Source organism: Bufo bufo, chromosome 10 (assembly GCF_905171765.1).
Source record: "Bufo bufo chromosome 10, aBufBuf1.1, whole genome shotgun sequence".
Lineage (NCBI taxonomy): Eukaryota > Metazoa > Chordata > Amphibia > Anura > Bufonidae > Bufo > Bufo bufo.
In genome coordinates, this window is record NC_053398.1 from 147,879,667 (window position 1) to 147,902,983 (window position 23,317).

Sequence of the window (23,317 nt, forward strand, 5' to 3'; positions counted from 1 at the left end):
GGGGGAACTGTGGATGTCACTGTTATGGGGGCACTGTGGATGTCACTGTTATGGGGGCACTGTGGATGTCATTGTTATGGGGGGGCTGTGGATGTCACTGTTATGGGGGGGCTGTGGATGTCACTGTTATGGGGGGGCTGTGGATGTCACTGTTATGGGGGGGCTGTGGATGTCACTTTTAGGGGGGCACTGTGGAGGTCACTGTTATGGGGCATGTGGAGGTCACTGTTATGGGGGCACTGTGGATGACACTGTTATGGGGGCACTGTGGATGTCACTGTTATGGGGGCACTGTGGAGGTCACTGTTATGGGGCATGTGGATGTCACTGTTATGGGGGCACTGTGGATGTCACTGTTATGGGGGCACTGTGGATGACACTTATGGAGGCACTGTGGATGACACTTATGGAGGCACTGTGGATGTCACTGTTATAGGGGGCTGTGGATGTCACTGTTATGGGGGGGCTGTGGATGTCACTGTTATGGGGGGGCTGTGGATGTCACTTTTAGGGGGGCACTGTGGAGGTCACTGTTATGGGGCATGTGGAGGTCACTGTTATGGGGGCACTGTGGATGACACTGTTATGGGGGCACTGTGGATGTCACTGTTATGGGGCACTGTGGAGGTCACTGTTATGGGGCATGTGGAGGTCACTGTTATGGGGGCACTGTGGATGTCACTGTTATGGGGCACTGTGGATGTCACTGTTATAGGGGGCTGTGGATGACTGTTATGGGGGGCACTGTGGATGTCACTGTTATGGGGGCACTGTGGATGTCACTGTTATGGGGGCACTGTGGATGTCACTGTTATGGGGGCACTGTGGATGTCACTGTTATGGGGGGCTGTGAATGACTCTGTTATGGGGGCGCTGTGGATGTCACTGTTATAGGGGCACTGTGGGTGTCACTGTTATGGGGGCACTGTGGATGTCACTGTTATGGGGGCACTGTGGATGTCACTGTTATGGGGGCACTGTGGATGTCACTGTTATGGGGGCACTGTGGATGTCACTGTTATGGGGGGGGCACTGTGGATGTCACTGTTATGGGGGGGCACTGTGGATGTCACTGTTATGGGGGGCACTGTGGATGTCACTGTTATGGGGGCACTGTGGATGTCACTGTTATGGGGGGCTGTGGATGTCACTGTTATAGGGGCCTGTGGATGACTCTGTTATGGGGGCTGTGGATGTCACTGTTATAGGGGCCTGTGGATGACTCTGTTATGGGGGCTGTGGATGTCACTGTTATAGGGGGGCTGTGGATGTCACTGCTATGGGGGGGGGGCTGTGGATGTCACTGTTATAGGGGGCTGTGGATGACTCTGTTATGGAGGCACTGTGGATGACACTGTTATAGGGGGCTGTGGATGACTCTGTTATGGAGGCACTGTGGATGACACTGTTATAGGGGGCTGTGGATGACACTGTTATGGGGGATCTGTGGATGTCACTGTTATGGGGGGGCTGTGGATGTCACTGTTATGGGGGGCTGTGGATATCACTGTTATGGGGGGGCTGTGGATGTCACTGTTATGGGGGGGCTGTGGATGTCACTGTTATGGAGGGGCTGTGGATGAATCTGTTATGGAGGCACTGTGGATGACACTGTTATAGGGGGCTGTGGATGACTCTGTTATGGGGGCTCTGTGGATGTCACTGTTATGGGGGGGCTGTGGATGTCACTGTTATAGGGGGCTGTGGATATCACTGTTATGGGGGGGGCTGTGGATGTCACTGTTATGGGGGGGCTGTGGATGTCACTGTTATGGAGGGGCTGTGGATGACTCTGTTATGGAGGCACTGTGGATGACACTGTTATAGGGGGCTGTGGATGACTCTGTTATGGGGGCTCTGTGGATGTCACTGTTATGGGGGGGCTGTGGATGTCACTGTTATAGGGGGCTGTGGATGTCACTGTTATGGGGGGGCTGTGGATGTCACTGTTATGGAGGGGCTGTGGATGACTCTGTTATGGAGGCACTGTGGATGACACTGTTATAGGGGGCTGTGGATGACTCTGTTATGGGGGCTCTGTGGATGTCACTGTTATGGGGGGGCTGTGGATGTCACTGCTATGGGGCGCTGTGGATGTCACTGTTATAGGGGCGCTGTAGGTAACTCGCTCATGGATAGTATCTCATTCAGCTGTAGTTTTGCATTGTTCTGTTATTCCTTTCTTACAGTTTTCAATAGCTCTGCTTGCTGTTGCTGAATATGAATCGATCCTAGCCATGTGGTAATCACCCAGGAGCTCAGCATATTATAAGACACAGTTCTGACACACTGTAACGAGCCCTGCCCCTGTGTGTCCATCACAATTCAGTGCTCAGGGAATTGCTGCAGAAGTATTAATAACCTGCCCCGAGCTGCCGCATCTTACATCATGCCCCCGGTGTGTGGCAGGAGAAATAGGAACAGGAAGGGGTGGCTGGTTGAGTAACACATCGAGCAGAGATTGAGGGCAGGGACCGCAGAATCGTGGTCGTGAGGATGAGACGCAGCATCCTCTCCAGATGTCTCTGCTTCTCCCAGAGACAGGAGGGAAGGAAACAGCTGCAGGGGCTGAGAGCAGAGGAGATGCTCCGGGGAGGACCGCAGGACACTGACCCCAATCACAACTAACTGAGCTCCCCAAAATAATCGTCCTACAGCTGTCCCCCAAATACAGCAGCAGGTATTTGGGGGGACACCTGAGGGATGTTCAAGGAGAGCAGACATTCCTGATAGTCACTGCCACCCAACCATTCATCTCTGGATCTAGTTAGATGGAACAGCTTAAAGGGGTCGTCCTATTTCACATCCCCTTTGATCAGGGGCACGTTTTGTGGGATGTTTAGCAGGAGAGGAGAATGGCTACACTGAGCAGAGCCTGGCACCTCAGAGTGCTCGTCTTAATGAGAACTGGGTGATACTCCCTTTCTCCTGCAGGGGCGCTGCTCAGCTACACATGGTCACTGGGATCCCGGCAGTAGAATATCCTGTGCTCAGCCCTTAAAATGGTGATTTCTTCATATAACATCTTTCCATTGAAATAATCCTCATCAGTCGCACCATCAAGAAATCAAAGATCGGCGACTGAAAGGATATGACCCTGCGCTGCCTGCTCCATGACACTTGTGTCTGAACGTCTCTATGCTTCTGCCTATAGTTCTTATCTGCAGCTTGTGCCGGGACTTCTCCATTGAAATCATATTCTATGTCTGTTATTGCAGAGGATTACTGCCCCGTAGTGGCTGGAAAGCACTCTGCAGTAATACCGCCTTCTAGCGTCCTGAAAACAGTACTATTGTGCTGTAATACCATCTAGTGCACAAAAAACACTCTGCAGTAATATTGTGCTGTAATACCGCCCTCTAGTGTCCAGAAAACACTCTGCAGTAATATTGTGCTGTAATACCGCCCTCTAGTGTCCAGAAAACACTCTGCAGTAATATTGTGCTGTAATACCGCCCTCTAGTGTCCAAAAAACACTCTGCAGTAATATTGAGCTGTAATACCGCCCTCTAGTGTCCTGAAAACACTCTGCAGTAATATTGTGCTGTAATACCGCCCTCCAGGGCCGTCTTTTACAAGGGGCAGCTGCCCTGGGCCCAGTTGCTCCTGGGGGGCCCAAGGCAGCTGCCTCTTGAGCCCTGCTAGCCACTGCCCCGGGTGTCAGGCTGTCAGCTACACAGGGGGTGCTGCCATGCCTGCCGGCACTCCAGGCAGCGTACTGTGAGAGCTGTGATTCTCTAGGACCTTAGATGACATCATCACCGTGTGACCAGTAACCTAGCAATATTACTGGTCACATGGCTATGAGGTCATCAAGGTCCTTTCTACTTGGAGTGTTGCTGTAGAAGTTTGCCTTAACTGTGGAGCTTTTTTTGTGAAGATTACATCAGAAAAAGGTGACAGGGGCTGTTATGCTAATATACTATAAACTACTGTATAGTGGCGGGCTGTATACTGTGGGGGCCTGTATAGTGAGGGGGGCTGTATAGTGTATACTGTGGGTGCTTTATATTGTGGAGTGCTATACTGCTGTACTGTATACTGTGGGGGGCTGTATACTGTGGGGGGGGGGGGGGGCTGTATACTGTGGGGGGCTATATACTGTATACTGTGGGTGCTGTATATTGTGGAGTGCCACCCAACCATTCATCTCTGGATCTAGTTAGATGGAACAGCTTAAAGGGTCGTCCTATTTCACATCCCCTTTGATCAGGGGCACGTTTTGTGGGATGTTTAGCAGGAGAGGAGAATGGCTACACTGAGCAGAGCCTGGCACCTCAGAGTGCTCGTCTTAATGAGAACTGGGTGATACTCCCTTTCTCCTGCAGGGGCGCTGCTCAGCTACACATGGTCACTGGGATCCCGGCAGTAGAATATCCTGTGCTCAGCCCTTAAAATGGTGATTTCTTCATATAACATCTTTCCATTGAAATAATCCTCATCAGTCGCACCATCAAGAAATCAAAGATCGGCGACTGAAAGGATATGACCCTGCGCTGCCTGCTCCATGACACTTGTGTCTGAACGTCTCTATGCTTCTGCCTATAGTTCTTATCTGCAGCTTGTGCCGGATCTTCTCCATTGAAATCATATTCTATGTCTGTTATTGCAGAGGATTACTGCCCCGTAGTGGCTGGAAAGCACTCTGCAGTAATGCCGCCTTCTAGTGTCCTGAAAACAGTACTATTGTGCTGTAATACCATCTAGTGCACAAAAAACACTCTGCAGTAATATTGTGCTGTAATACCGCCCTCTAGTGTCCAGAAAACACTCTGCAGTAATATTGTGCTGTAATACCGCCCTCTAGTGTCCAGAAAACACTCTGCAGTAATATTGTGCTGTAATACCGCCCTCTAGTGTCCAAAAAAACACTCTGCAGTAATATTGAGCTGTAATACCGCCCTCTAGTGTCCTGAAAACACTCTGCAGTAATATTGTGCTGTAATACCGCCCTCCAGGGCCGTCTTTTACAAGGGGCAGCTGCCCTGGGCCCAGTTGCTCCTGGGGGGCCCAAGGCAGCTGCCTCTTGAGCCCTGCTAGCCACTGCCCCGGGTGTCAGGCTGTCAGCTACACAGGGGGTGCTGCCATGCCTGCCGGCACTCCAGGCAGCGTACTGTGAGAGCTGTGATTCTCTAGGACCTTAGATGACATCATCACCGTGTGACCAGTAACCTAGCAATATTACTGGTCACATGGCTATGAGGTCATCAAGGTCCTTTCTACTTGGAGTGTGGCTGTAGAAGTTTGCCTTAACTGTGGAGCTTTTTTTGTGAAGATTACATCAGAAAAAGGTGACAGGGGCTGTTATGCTAATATACTATAAACTACTGTATAGTGGCGGGCTGTATACTGTGGGGGCCTGTATAGTGAGGGGGGCTGTATAGTGTATACTGTGGGTGCTTTATATTGTGGAGTGCTATACTGCTGTACTGTATACTGTGGGGGGCTGTATACTGTGGGGGGGGGGGGGCTGTATACTGTGGGGGGCTATATACTGTATACTGTGGGTGCTGTATATTGTGGAGTGCTATATTGCTGTACTGTATACTGTGGGGGGCTGTATACTGTATACTGTGGGTGCTGTATATTGTGGAGTGCTATACTGCTGTACTGTATACTGTGGGGGGCTGTATACTGTAGGTGCTGTATATTGTGGAGTGCTATACTGCTGTACTGTATACTGTGGGGGGCTGTATACTGTATACTCTGGGTGCTGTATATTGTGGAGTGCTATACTGCTGTACTGTATACTGTGGGGGGCTGTATACTGTGGGGGCTGTATACTGTATACTGTGGGTGCTGTATATTGTGGAGTGCTATACTGCTGTACTGTATACTGTGGGGGGCTGTATACTGTGGGGGGCTGTATACTGTGGGGGGCTGTATATTGTGGAGTGCTATACTGCTGTACTGTATAGTGTGGGGTGCTGTATCGTGTATAGTTTGGGGTGCTGTATACGGTGAGATGCTATACTGCTCTACTGTATACTGTGAGGTGTTGTATACTGTGGGGTGCTGTATACTGTGGGCTGCTATACTGCTCTACTATATACTGTGGGGTACTGTATAGTGTGGGGTGCTATACTGCATACTGTGAGGTGCTGTATACAATAGGGTGCTATACTGCATACTGTGGGTTGCTGTATACTATAGGGTGCTATACTGCATACTATAGGGTGCTATACTGCATACTGTGGGGTGCTGGGGTGCACTGTAACACTAGGGTGAGCCGAGCCCTGGTCTCCTTCCTGCAGAGCGGTGCCCACTTCCAGCCTGAGCCCAGCTGCCCAGAGCACTGATCCTGAGCCGCTGGAGTCTTCAGAACTGGAAGTATTTACAGTCATTCACTGTACTCTACCAGGTGTGTGGATTTTTCGTGTGTGTGTTGTGGTGGAGGGCGTGATTGCCTGCTAAGGTGTGGGAAGGCGAGATCCAGGGGGCCCAAGTAAATTTTTGCCCAGGGTCCAATCAATATTAAAGACGGCCCTGCCGCCCCCCTAGTGTCCTGAAGGAACTCTGCAGTAATATTGTGCTGTAATACCACCCTCTAGTGTCCAGAAAACACTCTGCAGTAATATTGTGCTGTAATACCGCCCTCTAGTGTCCAAAAAACACTCTGCAGTAATATTGTGCTGTAATACCACCCTCTAGTGTCCAGAAAACACTCTGCAGTAATATTGTACTGCAATACCACCCTCTAGAGTCCTGAAAACAGTCTGCAGTTATATTGTACTGTAATACCGCTCTCTAGTGTCCAGAAAACACTCTGCAGTAATATTGTGATGTAATACCGCCCTCTAGTGTCCAGAAAACACTCTGCAGTAATATTGTGCTGTAATACCGTCCTCTAGTGTCCAAAAAACACTCTGCAGTAATATTATCATTAATTTCTAACGATAATTTGTTTTCCCTTAGTCCTAACAGCAGCACAGCTGGGGTATTACTGCCCCTGTGGACAATCAGGACAGGTGGAACTTTTATTAATTAAATCTAAATAAAGTGATAATTAACCAATTAGGCACCTATAAAGGCCTCCCCAAACACACACACCGTGCGAAATGTTAAGTAATAAACAAACAAAAAATTAGAGGGAGGGATATACGTGTGCTGCTGTTAGGACTAAGGGAAAACAAATTATCGTTAGAAATTAAGAATTCCCTTACATCCCAACAGCAGCACAACTGGGGACTTAGGCAGTGTGTTCTGAACTCCTTAAGTCAAGCCTATAATGGCTTACAAATGTAGAGTGGGAACTCCCTGAGGCCGCAGCACAAATGTGCTCCAAAGGTACTGGGCTCCTCTCAGCCGCAGAGGCAGCTATCGCTCGGGTAGAATGAGCGTGGATAAAAGCCGGGGGCGCCAATCCCTGAGCGACAAAAGCTTCTCTGACGGCTTCTTTGATCCAACGGCTTAATGTCGGTTTAGACGTTTTAAGACCTTTATTCCTTCCGGAAAAAAGAATGAAAAAATTCTCGGATCTTCGAAAGTCTTTAGTTCTTTCTAGGTATATTCTCATACTTCTGGCAACGTCTAGGGTCTGTAGGACCTCCTCTTCTTCCGACACTGGAGACGGATAAAAAAACAGGTAAAGAAATTACCTAGTTTAAATTGCGGAAATAAGGTACCTTAGGAACAAAGGTAGGGAGAAACCGCAGGAGGACTCTATCTGGTAAGAATAGAGTACATGGCTCCACAGCAGCCAAGGCCTGCAATTCTCAGATTCTTTTTGGTGAAGTAATGGCCACCAAAAAACTGGTTTTCCAAGACACACTCTGAAGGGGCTCAAAAGGGGGAGAGCATAACCCACTGAGCACGACTGACAGATCCCACTGAGGTATAGGGCTCAGGATCCTAGGTTGCAGTCTTTTGGCTCCTTTAAGGAACTTTTTGATTAGACGGCCTGAGAAAAAGGCTTGCCCAAAACTGCAGACAAAGCTGAGGTATGTACCCTTAAGGTTGAAGGTTTGAGACCTTTGTCTAATCCATCCTGTAGGAACTGAAGAACGGAAGAAAGAGTGGGAACCAATGAGGACACCTCATTTAGGGCACACCACTGCAGAAAATCTTTCTGATTTTGGAATAGGCCTTGTTGGTAGATACCGATCTGTAATGAGATAAAGTCCACAGGACGCTTGCAGAAAACCCTCTAGACTCTAGAAGGGGGTGATCAACCTCCAGGCTGTCAGGTTGAGACTCTTCAAGTCTAGGCAGGACCCTGCCAGATGTACTAGGTCCTGCCTCAGGGGAAGCTTCCAATATTGCCCCTGGCTCATGTGCCTGAGCTGGGTGAACCAAGACCTCTTCGGCCAGAAGGGTATTATGGCAATCACTGAGGTCTGGTCTTGCCTGGGTTTCATCAATACTGTTGGTATCATGGAAACTGGAGGGAATACATAGGCCAGCCTGAACCTCCATGGAATGGACAGAGCATCCACCGCCCAAGGATTGTCCTCCCTGTATAGGGAGCAGAATCTGTCCACCTTGGCGTTGAACCTTGTCGGCATAAGATCGATCTCTGGCATTCCCCACCGTTGTGTAATCTGATGGAAGACTTCTTAGTTTAGGGACCACTCGCCTGGTACCGGAAGATCTGCCACCACATTAAGAGTTCCTCTGATGTGAACTGCGGCTAGGTGGGTAAGGTTCTTCTCTGCCCAAGACAGGATTCATCCCACTTCCTGGAGGAGAGGTTAAAATCTCGTTCCTCCCTGTCTGTTTATGTAAAATACTGTCGTCATATTGTCTGAGTGAACTCTCACTGCCTTGCCCTGGACTTGAGGTGCGAAGTGTAGGAGCGCCAACCGGACCGCTCTTAATTTTCTTAATTTTGACGACATAGAAACATAGAAACATAGAATGTGTCGGCAGATAAGAACCATTTGGCCCATCTAGTCTGCCCAATATACTGAATACTATGGATAGCCCCCGGCCCTATCTTATATGAAGGATGGCCTTATGCCTATCCCATGCATGCTTAAACCCCTTCACTGTATTTGCAGCTACCACTTCTGCAGGAAGGCTATTCCATGCATCCACTACTCTCTCAGTAAAGTAATACTTCCTTATATTACTTTTAAACCTTTGCCCCTCTAATTTAAAACTGTGTCCTCTTGTGGTAGTTTTTCTTCTTTTAAATATGCTCTCCTCCTTTACCGAGTTGATTCCCTTTATGTATTTAAAAGTTTCTATCATATCCCCTCTGTCTCTTCTTTCTTCCAAGCTATACATATTAAGGTCCTTTAACCTTTCCTGGTAAGTTTTATCCTGCAATCCGTGTACTAGTTTAGTAGCTCTTCTCTGAACTCTCTCTAGAGTATCTATATCCTTCTGGAGATATGGCCTCCAGTACTGCGCACAATACTCCAAGTGAGGTCTCACCAGTGTTCTGTACAGCGGCATAAGCACTTCACTCTTTCTACTGCTTATACCTCTCCTATACATCCAAGCATTCTGCTGGCATTTCGTGCTGCTCTATTACATTGTCTTCCCACCTTTAAGTCTTCTGAAATAATTACTCCTAAATCCCTTTCCTCAGATACTGAGGTCAGGACTGTGTCAAATATTCTATATTCTGCCCTTGGGTTTTTACGCCCCAGGTGCATTATCTTGCACTTATCCACATTAAATTTCAGTTTCCAGAGTTCTGACCATTCTTCTAGTTTTCCTAAATCCTTTTCCATTTGGCGTTTCCCTCAGGAACATCAACCCTGTTACATATCTTTGTGTCATCAGCAAAAAGACAAACCTTACCAGCGAGGCCTTTTGCAATATCACTTATGAAGATATTAAACAAAATCGGTCCCAGTACAGATCCCTGTGGAACCCCACTGGTAACATGACCTTGTTTTGAATGTTCTCCATTGACTACCACCCTCTGTTGTCTGTCACTCAGCCACTGCCTAATCCACTCAACAATATGGGAGTCCATGCTCAATGACTGCAGTTTATTGATAAGTCTTCTATGTGGGACAGTGTCAAAAGCCTTACTAAAATCTAGATATGCGATGTCTACTGCACCTCCACCGTCTATTATTTTATTCACCCAGTCAAAAAAATCTATAAGATTTGTTTGACATGATCTCCCTGAAGTAAACCCATGTTGTTTTTCATCTTGCAATCCATGTGATTTTAGATGTTCCACAATCCTATCCTTTAATAGGGTTTCCATTAATTTGCCTACTATTGATGTCAGACTCACTGGTCTATAGTTGCTCGATTCCTCCCTACTACCTTTCTTGGCTCTCTTGGGGAGTCCAAGTACCGTGTACTGGAACTTCTTCCAGATGGGCTACCCAACCTAGAAGGGATGCATCTGTGGTCAACATGATCCACCGGGGTGGAATCAAGGACCTTCCATCTTTCAGCTGCTTCCACCACCTGAGGGAGCGGCGAACCCGAAGAGACAGGAAGCATTTCTTGTCTAACCCAGTAGGGTTGCGGTACCACAGGCCCAACACTTCTGACTGAAGAGGGCGCAAGTGTGCTAGGGCCCAAGGGACTGCCTCTGCAGTTGCTGACATGTGGCCCAACATCTTCATCAAGGTTCTGATGGAAACCACACTGGGGACCATTAGAAACACTGCGGCTCTGATTACCTTCTGGCGTCTCTCCAGAGTGAGGGAGAGAGTCATCCAAGAGGAGTCTATTATGAACCCCAAGAATCTTTTTGATGTTGCCGGTATGATTTCAGATTTTTCCCAATTTATTATCCAGCCTAAATGCTGGAGAAAAGTAAGAGCCCGATGAAGATGGTTCTGCAACATATCTAGAGACTCGGCTTTTAGTAGCCAGTCGTCTATATAAGGAATAATCTCTAAACCCTCTAGCCTCAAGGCTGCCACTATAGGGACCATAACCTTTGTAAAGGTGTGGGGGGGGGGGGGGGGGGGGGCAGAAGAGATTCCAAAAGGCAGGACAGCAAACTGAAAATGTCTGACAGTGCCCCTGAGAGAGACAGCAATCTGTAGGTATCTTCTGTGATCCCAATGAAGGGGTACATGAAGATAAGCATCTTTGAGGTCTATGGTGACCATGAGTTCCCCTGGTTGTAGAGCTTCTATGACCGAGCGAATGGTCTCCATTCTGAACCGCTTTTGGGTTATAAAACTGTTCAGGTAACGAAGATCTATTATCATTCGCCAGCTCCCGTCCGACTTGGGTACAAGAAACACGGGGGGAGTACACTCCGGATCCTTTCTCTGCAGAGGGCACCTCCTCTAGCGCTTCCTTTTGTAGGTAAGAAGGATGGATTGTTCTAAGCACGCCTGTTTACAAGAGAGAGGAGTGAGGTCCTCATGAACATTGAAGGAGGAGGAGCTGAAAAACTTATTCTGTACCCTTCTCTTATAACTTGAAGGACCCACTGGTCCGAAATTCTGTGTTCCCAATTTTTTGTGAAATGGCGGAGACGTCCGCCTATAGGAGTGAGCAAGCCGGGGGGAATAAGAGGGTCTACAATAAGATCTGCTAGAGGAGTAGAGATGGCGTCAAAGGCTCGACTTCTTTTCCTTAGGGTCCTGGGTGCGAGGATTTCCTCTGCCACGAGAGCTTTGTCACCTGCGGGATCTATGGTAGGGTTGTGATCTGGATCCCCTAAATTGCCTACCTCTCCCTGTAGAGAATTGCTGAGGGTGACACATTCCTTTTTTTATCAGAGAGTCCCTCCATAATCCTATCTAGCTCAGACCCAAATAGTCTCCCTGGTTCGTAAGGGAGGCCACAGAGATTGTACTTAGAGGCATTGTCTGCCTTTCAGGGTCTGAGCCAGAGGGGTCTTCTACTGGCCACAGAAAGATCCATCGACTTTGAAGCCAACCTAAGCTGTTGAGAAGCTGCCTCACTCAAGAAATCAGCTCCCAAAAGAGCAGACCTGAACTGAGAACTGATATCAGTTCTAGCCATACCAGAGTCTACATCTGTTTGAATTTCCAGGAGCTTCTTCCTGAGAAAGTTAGCAACCTCCGAAGATGCAACTGCAACTGAGGCGGAAGACTAGCTTCTTCTTAAAGTGCATTCCACTCTTCTATCCAGTGGATCCTGGAGATTAGAACCATCTTCAGAGGGAACCACAGTGTGTCTTGACAGCTTGGATATGGCTAAATCCACCTTGGGAGGAGGACCCCATTGGTCCAGTTGACTTTGGACTAGGGGGTATAAGGTTCTGAACCCTTTAGATATTACCGGTCCCTTCTCTGGATGCTTCCATTTAGTTATCATCAAACATTTGAGCTTCCCCTTTAAAGGCCCTAGGCCCCCTAGAGGTGGATGTAGAAGCTTCCCCGCGATCAACATCCTGGTCCCTTGACCTGATGGATCTCAATAGTCACTCAACCTTTTCCACCGGGAATATCTGGGTGGTAGAGTCCTCATCTTCTTCACTATCTGAAGCCGAGGAATGGGCTTCATCAACAATCATCAGGTCTTCTCCAAAAGACGAAGATCTCCTAGGAGAACTATGTCTAGGTCTTTTCTGGGTTAATGCGTCAGTTATGGACTTGCCCACGAATTCTTTTACCCAGTTTATCATGTCCAGAGAATGGGCCACAGGATCTGGAGGGGGGGGCGACAACTCTGACATTTGTTATACAGTAGATATAGTCGTCAGGCAGCAGCCCCGACACGACAGGTGCCTGCGTTTGGAAGAGGCCTTCCGTCCCGAAGAGGGCATCTTCCCTGAGCCCGGACAAGACATTAGAAACAATTCAGAAAAAACTACTGAGGAAAATAGCGGATAGCAGCAGCAGCCGCTGCGGCTGGAGAATTAGCAGGTAGCGTCAGCTAGGAGTGTTTCTCAGAAGCGTCAGCATAGTATCGTGCGTGAGCACAACCGTGTCAGCACTACGGCATCAGCAACTCTCAGAACAAGGAGTGAACGGAGGGACAACTGAAGGAGAATGAGCTTCTTAAATAGTAGAGAGGGGAGGAGACAATCTTACTCCACAGAGTAAAAAGGAGAAAAGAAAAAACTCTGCAGGGAAAGATACACTGAGTGTAATAGAGGTAGATAAGATGGTGAACTCCAGGGGTCAGGGATGATAGGAGTGATGATACACTGTGTGTAATAGAGATAGATAAGAAGGTGAACTCCTGGGGTCAGGGATGATGGGAGTGATACACTGTGTGCGAGATAGGAAAATTAGATTGTGAGCTCCTGGGGTTGGGGATGATGGGAGGAATACATTTAGCTTGCAATTAGAATGTGCACTCCTGGATAGAGGAATAATAGGAGTGATCACAGCTTGTGTATGGTTGGGCACAATTTAAACTGCAGGAAATACAAATGAAATGCCGCCATTGCGGATGGCGGCGGATACTCACCGGCAGGAGGGGCTTGGCGTTGTTGTGGACAGACACGATGTGTGTGACCCCGTGTCTGCTCAGAGACGCCTTGTCCTCGGCATCTAGAATGAGAAATGACCCAGATAAGATAAAGCAGCGCAGTGATCACTTCACAAGAGAAAACCCACCTAATGGTGCCCAGTGCACTCCACCTATACAGAGTGCTCCGTTTGACATGGTATATGTTTCCAATGGAGGTATTATTGGAGGGCACTATATATACTGTATATATGCCCATCATTGGGGTGGAGTTATTATTGGAGGACACTATATATACTGTATATACACCCATCATTGGGGTGGAGTTATTATTGGAGGGCACTATATATACTGTATATACACCCATCATTGGGGTGGAGTTATTATTGGAGGGCACTATATATACTGTATATACGCCCATCATTGGGGTGCAGTTATTATTGGAGGGCACTATATATACTGTATATACACCCATCATTGGGGTGCAGTTATTATTGGAGGGCACTATATATACTGTATATACACCCATCATTGGGGTGGAGATATTATTGGAGGGCACTATATATACTGTATATACACATCATTGGGGAGGAGTTATTATTGGAGGGCACTATATATACTGTATATACACCCATCATTGGGGTGGAGTTATTATTGGAGGGCACTATATATACTGTATATACGCTCATCATTGGGGTGGAGTTATTATTGGAGGGCACTATATATACTGTATATACACCCATCATTGGGGTGGAGTTATTATTGGAGGGCACTATATATACTGTATATACACCCATCATTGGGGTGGAGTTATTATTGGAGGGCACTATATATACTGTATATATATACCCATCATTAGGGTAGAGTTATTATTGGAGGGCACTATATATACTGTACATATACACAGCATTAGGGTGGAGCTATTATTGGAGGACACTATATATACTGTATATACACATCATTGGGGTGGAGTTATTATTGGAGGACACTATATATACTGTATATATACACCCATCATTGGGGTGGAGTTATTATTAGAGGGCACTATATATACTGTATATACACCCATCATTGGGGTGGAGTTATTATTGGAGGGCACTATATATACTGTATATACACCCATCATTGGGGTGGAGTTATTATTGGAGGGCACTATATATACTGTATATACACCCATCATTGGGGTGGAGTTATTATTGGAGGGCACTATATATACTGTATATATATACCCATCATTAGGGTAGAGTTATTATTGGAGGGCACTATATATACTGTACATATACACAGCATTAGGGTGGAGCTATTATTGGAGGACACTATATATACTGTATATACACATCATTGGGGTGGAGTTATTATTGGAGGGCACTATATATACTGTATATACACAGCATTAGGGTGGAGTTATTATTGGAGGACACTATATATACTGTATATACACACATCATTGGGGTGGAGTTATTATTGGAGGGCACTATATATACTTTATATACACCCATCATTGGGGTGGAGTTATTATTGGAGTGCACTATATATACTGTATATACACCCATCATTGGGGTGGAGTTATTATTGGAGGGCACTATATATACTGTATATACACAGCATTAGGGTGGAGTTATTATTGGAGGACACTATATATACTGTATATACACACATCATTGGGGTGGAGTTATTATTGGAGGGCACTATATATACTGTATATACGCCCATCATTGGGGTGGAGTTATTATTGGAGGGCACTATATATACTGTATATACGCCCATCATTGGGGTGGAGTTATTATTGGAGGGCACTATATATACTGTATATACACCCATCATTGGGGTGGAGGTATTATTGGAGGGCACTATATATACTGTATATACACCCATCATTGGGGTGGAGGTATTATTGGAGGGCACTATATATACTGTATATACACCCATCATTGGGGTGGAGTTATTATTGGAGGGCACTATATATACTGTATATACACCCATCATTAGGGTGGAGTTATTATTGGAGGGCACTATATATACTGTATATACACCCATCATTAGGGTGGAGTTATTATTGGAAAACACTATATATACTGTATATAAGCTCATCATTGGGGTGGAGTTATTATTGGAGGACACTATATATACTGTATATACGCCCATCATTGGGGTGGAGTTATTATTGGAGGACACTATATATACTGTATATATACACCCATCATTAGGGTGGAGTTATTATTGGAGGGCACTATATATACTGTATATACACCCATCATTGGGGTGGAGTTATTATTGGAGGGCACTATATATACTGTATATACACCCATCATTAGGGTGGAGTTATTATTGGAGGGCACTATATATACTGTATATACACCCATCATTAGGGTGGAGTTATTATTGGAGGGCACTATATATACTGTATATACACCCATCATTGGGGTGGAGTTATTATTGGAGGGCACTATATATACTGTATATACACCCATCATTAGGGTGGAGTTATTATTGGAGGGCACTATATATACTGTATATACACCTATCATTAGGGTGGAGTTATTATTGGAGGGCACTATATATACTGTATATACACCCATCATTAGGGTGGACTTATTATTGGAAAACACTATATATACTGTATATACACCCATCATTGGGGTGGAGTTATTATTGGAGGGCGCTATATATACTGTATATACACCTATCATTGGGGTGGACTTATTATTGGAGGACACTATATATACTGTATATACACCCATCATTGGGGTGGAGTTATTATTGGAGGACACTATATATACTGTATATACACCCATCATTGGGGTGGAGTTATTATTGGAGGACACTATATATACTGTATATATACACCCATCATTAGGGTGGAGTTATTATTGGAGGACACTATATATACTGTATATACGCCCATCATTGGGGTGGAGTTATTATTGGAGGGCACTATATATACTGTATATACACCCATCATTGGGGTGGAGTTATTATTGGAGGGCACTATATATACTGTATATACACCTATCATTGGGGTGGAGTGATTATTGGAGGACACTATATATACTGTATATACACCCATCATTGGGGTGGAGTTATTATTGGAGGACACTATATATACTGTATATACACCCATCATTGGGGTGGAGTTATTATTGGAGGGCACTATATATACTGTATATACACCCATCATTGGGGTGGAGTTATTATTGGAGGACACTATATATACTGTGTATATACGCCCATCATTGGGGTGGAGTTATTATTGGAGGGCACTATATATACTGTATATATGCCCATCATTGGGGTGGAGTTATTATTGGAGGACACTATATATACTGTATATACACCCATCATTGGGGTGGAGTTATTATTGGAGGACACTATATATACTGTATATACACCTATCATTGGGGTGGAGTTATTATTGGAGGGCACTATATATACTGTATATATGCCCATCATTGGGGTGGAGTTATTATTGGAGGACACTATATATACTGTATATACACCTATCATTGGGGTGGAGTTATTATTGGAGGACACTATATATACTGTATATACACCCATCATTGGGGTGGAGTTATTATTGGAGGACACTATATATACTGTATATACACCCATCATTGGGGTGGAGTTATTATTGGAGGGCACTATATATACTGTATATACACCCATCATTGGGGTGCAGTTATTATTGGAGGACACTATATATACTGTATATACACCTATCATTGGGGTGGAGTTTTTATTGGAGGGCACTATATATACTGTATATACACCCATCATTGGGGTGGAGTTATTATTGGAGGGCACTATATATACTGTATATAAGCTCATCATTGGGGTGGAGTTATTATTGGAGGGCACTATATATACTGTATATATGCCCATCATTGGGGTGGAGTTATTATTGGAGGACACTATATATACTGTATATACACCCATCATTGGGGTGGAGTTATTATTGGAGGACACTATATATACTGTATATATACACCCATCATTGGGGTGGAGTTATTATTGGAGGGCACTATATATACTGTATATACACCCATCATTGGGGTGGAGTTATTATTGGAGGGCACTATATATACTGTATATACACCCATCATTAGGGTGGAGTTATTATTGGAGGGCACTATATATACTGTATATACACCCATCATTAGGGTGGAGTTATTATTGGAGGGCACTATATATACTGTATATACACCCATCATTGGGGTGGAGTTATTATTGGAGGGCACTATATATACTGTATATACACCCATCATTGGGGTGGAGTTATTATTGGAGGGCACTATATATACTGTATATACACCCATCATTGGGGTGGAGTTATTATTGGAGGACACTATATATACTGTGTATATACGCCCATCATTGGGGTGGAGTTATTATTGGAGGGCACTATATATACTGTATATACACCCATCATTGGGGTGGAGTTATTATTGGAGGGCACTATATATACTGTATATACACCCATCATTGAGGTGGAGTTATTATTGGAGAACACTATATATACTGTATATACACCCATCATTGGGGTGGAGTTATTATTGGAGGGCACTATATATACTGTATATACACCCATCATTGGGGTGGAGTTATTATTGGAGGGCACTATATATACTGTATATACACAGCATTAGGGTGGAGTTATTATTGGAGGACACTATATATACTGTATATACACCCATCATTGGGGTGGAGTTATTATTGGAGGGCACTATATATACTGTATACACCCATCATTGGGGTGCAGTTATTATTGCAGGGCACTATATATACTGTATATAAGCCCATCATTGGGGTGGAGTTATTATTGCAGGGCACTATATATACTGTATATACTCCCATCATTGGGGTGGAGTTATTATTGGAGGGCACTATATATACTGTATATACACAGCATTAGGGTGGAGTTATTATTGGAGGACACTATATATACTGTATATACACCCATCATTGGGGTGGAGTTATTATTGGAGGGCACTATATATACTGTATATATACACCCATCATTGGGGTGGAGTTATTATTGGAGGACACTATATATACTGTATATATACACCCATCATTGGGGTGGAGTTATTATTGGAGGGCACTATATATACTGTATATACACCCATCATTGGGGTGGAGTTATTATTGGAGGGCACTATATATACTGTATATACACAGCATTAGGGTGGAGTTATTATTGGAGGACACTATATATACTGTATATACACCCATCATTGGGGGGGAGTTATTATTGGAGGACACTATATATACTGTATATACACCCATCATTGGGGTGGAGTTATTATTGGAGGGCACTATATATACTGTATATATATACACATCATTAGGGTGGAGTTATTATTGGAGAACACTATATATACTGTTTCCCTTACGTCCTAACCAGCAGCACATGTTGGGGTTTATCCGCCCCAGTGAAACTGGTAGGACAGACAGAATATTTAATGAAGTAAAGTAATCAAATAAATCCACGCCCCCACTACCTCACTATAAGAGGCCAAACCCCCCATACATCAGTGTGTTTTTTTCTGTCCTTGGGACTGCAGGACAGGCAGGGGCAGCCATTTGGCTGCCGTACTCTTAGATTACAGGCTAACCTTGTGTTTTTCTTTCAGGGTTGCAGCTTATCTGATGGAAGCTGGTTCTGCTGTGCAGCGTGGTGGTGGCAGGCAAGCTCCTGTCCTAGGCACGGAGCTCCTGTATTCAGCTTCCTGTTTGGCTTCCTCTCCTCACCTGCGGTAGCTGGTGTGCCAGCGCCCTCTGGTGGTCTGTCGGTGAACAGCAATGATTAAAGTTTGTTCAAACCTGGCGTCTGACGTCACTTTTGGGCGCCAAATTTGAATATATAAAGCCTCCAGTCCTTCCAGGCTGTGCTGTTTGCAGCTTTGGGTTAGTTACTGAGGCAAACTACTTTAGTTACCAGCTTTCCTGTTCCTGGTAGGTTTGCTGCTTCTTTGTTTATCTAATAAATAGACCTTGTTCATTCATTATAACTTTTTCTCTGCAGATAATGTCCTCTGCCGGTGATGGAGATCGGTCTGGGCGCAAGACGTCATCCAAGCGCAAGCATTTGGCGTGTAGGGATTGTGACACCCCTCTAGCAGACTCCTATGAGTTTAATAGGTGTCCCTCTTGCCGTCCTCCTCCTCTGCCTCCTGATACGGAGCCTACCATACGGGACGTAGTAGTCTGGGTAAAGGACTTTGTGGAGTCCTCAATGAACACCCTAAGGGATTCCGTGTCATCCAGAAGACCCAGTGTCCGATCTCCTCTGAGACCCACTCCTATGCAGGAGGAAGCCTACCATACCGTGGACGAAGTCCATTCCTCTGAGTCTAGCGGGGAGGAAGAAGAGGCTGTAAGGTACTTCTTTCCTGTAGAGAAGACCCAGAGGTTACTTAGATCCATCCGGTCGGGGGACCAGGATGTTGATCCCGGGGAAGCTTCAGAGTCCACCTCTAGGGGGCCAAGGGCCTTCAAAGTGGACGAGACTCTGTCTCGGTTAATGAAGCTAGAATGGAAGCATCCTGAGAAAGCGCCGGTCATCTCAAAGCGCTTCAAATCCATGTACCCGATTGTGACATCCCAATTAGACCAGTGGGGCACTGTGCCCAAAGTTGATTTGGCAATTGCAAAATTGTCTAAGAGGACTCTGGTCCCGGCTGATGACGGCTCCAACTTACAGGACCCGATGGACAGGCGGGTAGAATGCACCTTGAGAAGGTCTTACTCCACCGCTGCTGCATCTGTGGCTATATCCTCTACGGAGGTAGCCGTCTTCCTCCAAAGACGCCTCCGACAGGTGCAGTCGGATATCGACTCTGGCATATCCCGTGATGACATCCTGGCGCAGTTTAAGTTCATTCTACTGGCCGTGGAATTTCTGTGTGACTCCGGCCCACAGCAGTTAAAATTAGCCTCTAAGGCTATGGCCCTCTCTTCAGCGGGTAGGAGACCACTATGGCTAAAACCTTGGGTGGCAGATAATGCCTCCAAGTATAATTTATGCAGCCTCCCTTACGAGCAGGAAGGCTTTTTGGGGCTGAACTAGACCGCATTATGGAGGGTCTTGCCGATAAAAAAGGTAAATGCATCCCTCAAACCCCTAGGGGTAGGGGTAGGCAGGGTAGAGGGTCCAGACCCTTTCAGGGCAAATCCAGGCCTCAGCGAGGCCGTGGGTCCAGAAGGGGAGGATCATATCGTTCCGGTGGGAACAAAAACAATAAAGCCGACCAGTGACGGCCCTCCCCTTCCGTCAGATCCAGTCATAAATTTGACTCCTATTCTTTCAGACCTCCCAGTCGGAGGCCGTCTAACTTTTTTTCTAAATACCTGGACAGAGTTTGTTCCAGATCCCTGGGTCCTGAATATAATAAGGACAGGGTACAGGATAGAATTTTTATCTGTTCCCCCAGAAAAATTTGTTTTGACAAGATTACTTCCGCGCGAGAAGCAAGCGGTGTTGGAGGAGTCTATACTGGAATACAGGCGGAAAGGAGCCTTGGAGGAGGTTCCTCCAGAAGAGATTGGATCCGGCGTTTATTCGCCAGTTTTCCTTGTTCCCAAAGCCACAGGAGGTTGGCGCATGATCATAGATCTCCGCTACCTCAACCGATTCATAAAGAAAAGGCGGTTCCGGATGGAAACCATCAAATCGGTAATCAGCATCCTGAACCCAGGGGACCTGATGGTTACACTGGATCTAAGGGATGCCTATCTCCACATCCCTGTGTGCCAGGCCCACAGGAAGTATCTACGAGTGGCAGTGAGTCTCAGGGGGACGGTGAAACATTTTCAGTTTGCCGCGCTTCCCTTCGGCATCACAACCGCGCCCTACATCTTCACCAAAGTGGTAATAGCTGTAGTAGCTCCCCTCAGATTGAGAGGCCTGGAGATCATTCCATATCTGGACGATTGGCTTCTAAAAGCCCACTCGGTAGAGACGCTTCATCTTCATCTGCTGCAGGCTCAGTCCTTCCTCCAGCGCTTGGGCTGGATTATCAATTGGCAGAAGTCAGAGATTTCTCCCTCCACCACCAGGAGGTTTCTAGGGTTCATAATAGATTCTGCCAACATGACGCTCTACCTTTCTCCGGAAAGGAAGTTACGCATTTCCAAGACTGCAGATCAACTCATGGTTCCCCGCCGGGTAACTATCAGAGTATTGATGAGGATGTTAGGCCTAATGTCAGCAGCCGTGGATGCGGTTCCTTGGGCCTTGTGGCATATTCGCCCTCTTCAAGCGGAAGTTCTGAGTCTATGGGATCGAACTCCCAGAGGGCTAGAGACAAAGTGCTCCCTGTCATCTCAAGCTCGCCGCTCACTGAAGTGGTGGAAACAGGTCAAAGATGGGAGGTCCTTGATCCAACCTTGTTGGATCCTGTTGACGACAGATGCATCCCTTCTAGGCTGGGGTGCCCATCTAGAGGAACTTCAAGTTCAAGGATCCTGGAGCCCTCAAGAGCGTTTGATGTCATCCAATCTGAGAGAACTCAGAGCAATCCGGATGGCTCTCTTTCATTTTTTCCCCCTTATCAGAAACAAGGCTGTAAGGGTTCGCTCGGACAATTCTACTGCGGTATCCTACATCAACAAACAGGGAGGCACCAGGTCTCAGAGTCTACTCTCAGAAGTAGGTCTAATTCTGTCTTGGGCAGAGCAGAATCTTTCCCACCTTTCAGCAGTCCACATTCGGGGGTCCCTGAATGTGGTTGCGGACCAGCTCAGCAGAGGAGTCCCAGCTCTGGGAGAAATGTCTCTGAACCAGGAGATCTTTCATCAGATCACTCTCCGGTGGGGTCGCCCAGACATAGATCTCATGGCGACAAGATTCAATGCCAAAGTGGAAACGTTCTGTTCCCTGTATCGGGAGGACAATCCCTTGGCAGTAGATGCTCTGTCAATTCCATGGGAGTTCAGGCTGGCCTACATCTTTCCTCCCATCGCCATGATACCCAGGGTATTGATGAAGATTCGGCAGGACCAAGCCTCAGTAATAGCCGTGATTCCATTCTGGCCCAGGAGGTCTTGGTTTACCCTGCTCATGCAGATGAGCCGAGGGCAATATTGGAAGCTTCCCCCAATGCAGAACCTGGTGTCCCGGGGCACTCAGCTCTGCCTGGATCCATCCAGACTCAATCTGACAGCCTGGAGATTGATGAGTCCATTCTAGAGCCTGAAGGGCTATCAGCAGCGGTCTTAAGAATGATGTCTCATTCCAGAGCTCCTGCGACTATCAAGGCCTACGCCAGGGTAAAGCGCATTTTTCTTCTATGGTGTGCATCTCATCAAGTACCATCTCAGGATCCTCCAGTATCTGCTATTCTCCAGTTCATGCAGGATGGACTAGATAAGGGCCTCAGCCCTTCTACACTTAAGGTACAGATCTCTGCTCTGTCAGCCGCCTTTGGCAGATCTTTACATCAAGACCCTCTGATTAAGAGGTTCCTTAAAGGAGCCGTACGTCTTAAGCCTAGCATTTCAAGACCTATACCGCAGTGGGATCTCTCAGTGGTGCTTAAAGGGTTGAGTGGTCCCCCCTTTGAACCCTTGGAGGAAGTGGACTTTAAGTTTTTATCCTGGAAGGTAACCTTTTTGTTGGCCGTAACTTCAGCCAAACGCATTTCAGAGCTTCAGGCTTTTTCGGCGTATGAGCCATACACTTTATTTTTACCGGACAAAGTCCTCTTACGTTTTTTACCCACCTTTTTGCCTAAGGTGCCCTCTGTGCACAACATTAATCAAGTTGTGTCTTTGCCTGTGTTATGTTCCTCTTCTTCCTCTGCAGAAGAAAGTTCTCTCCATACTCTGGATGTGGCCAGATGTTTGAGAATCTACATTGAGAGATCCCAGGAGTTCAGAAGGTCAGAGAATCTTCTTATCCTGTTCTTTGTCAGGAATAAAGGGAAGAAGGCCTCTAAGCCTACTCTAAGTAGATGGATCAGAGAGGCCATCAGAGAATCTTTCGCTTCCCAGAATAGACCTC

At 46.2% G+C, this 23,317-nt stretch overlaps 1 protein-coding gene across 1 annotated transcript in view; it reads right to left on the reverse strand.

Moving 5' to 3' along the window:
• LOC120980873 (dual specificity protein phosphatase 22-A-like) overlaps positions 1-23,317 on the reverse strand; it is a 59,093-nt gene that overhangs the window by 20,107 nt on the left and 15,669 nt on the right. The window contains exon 3 of the mRNA XM_040410229.1: positions 13,318-13,400. Coding sequence (XP_040266163.1) covers positions 13,318-13,400 — 83 coding nt within the window. The remainder of the gene's footprint in view (positions 1-13,317; positions 13,401-23,317) is intronic.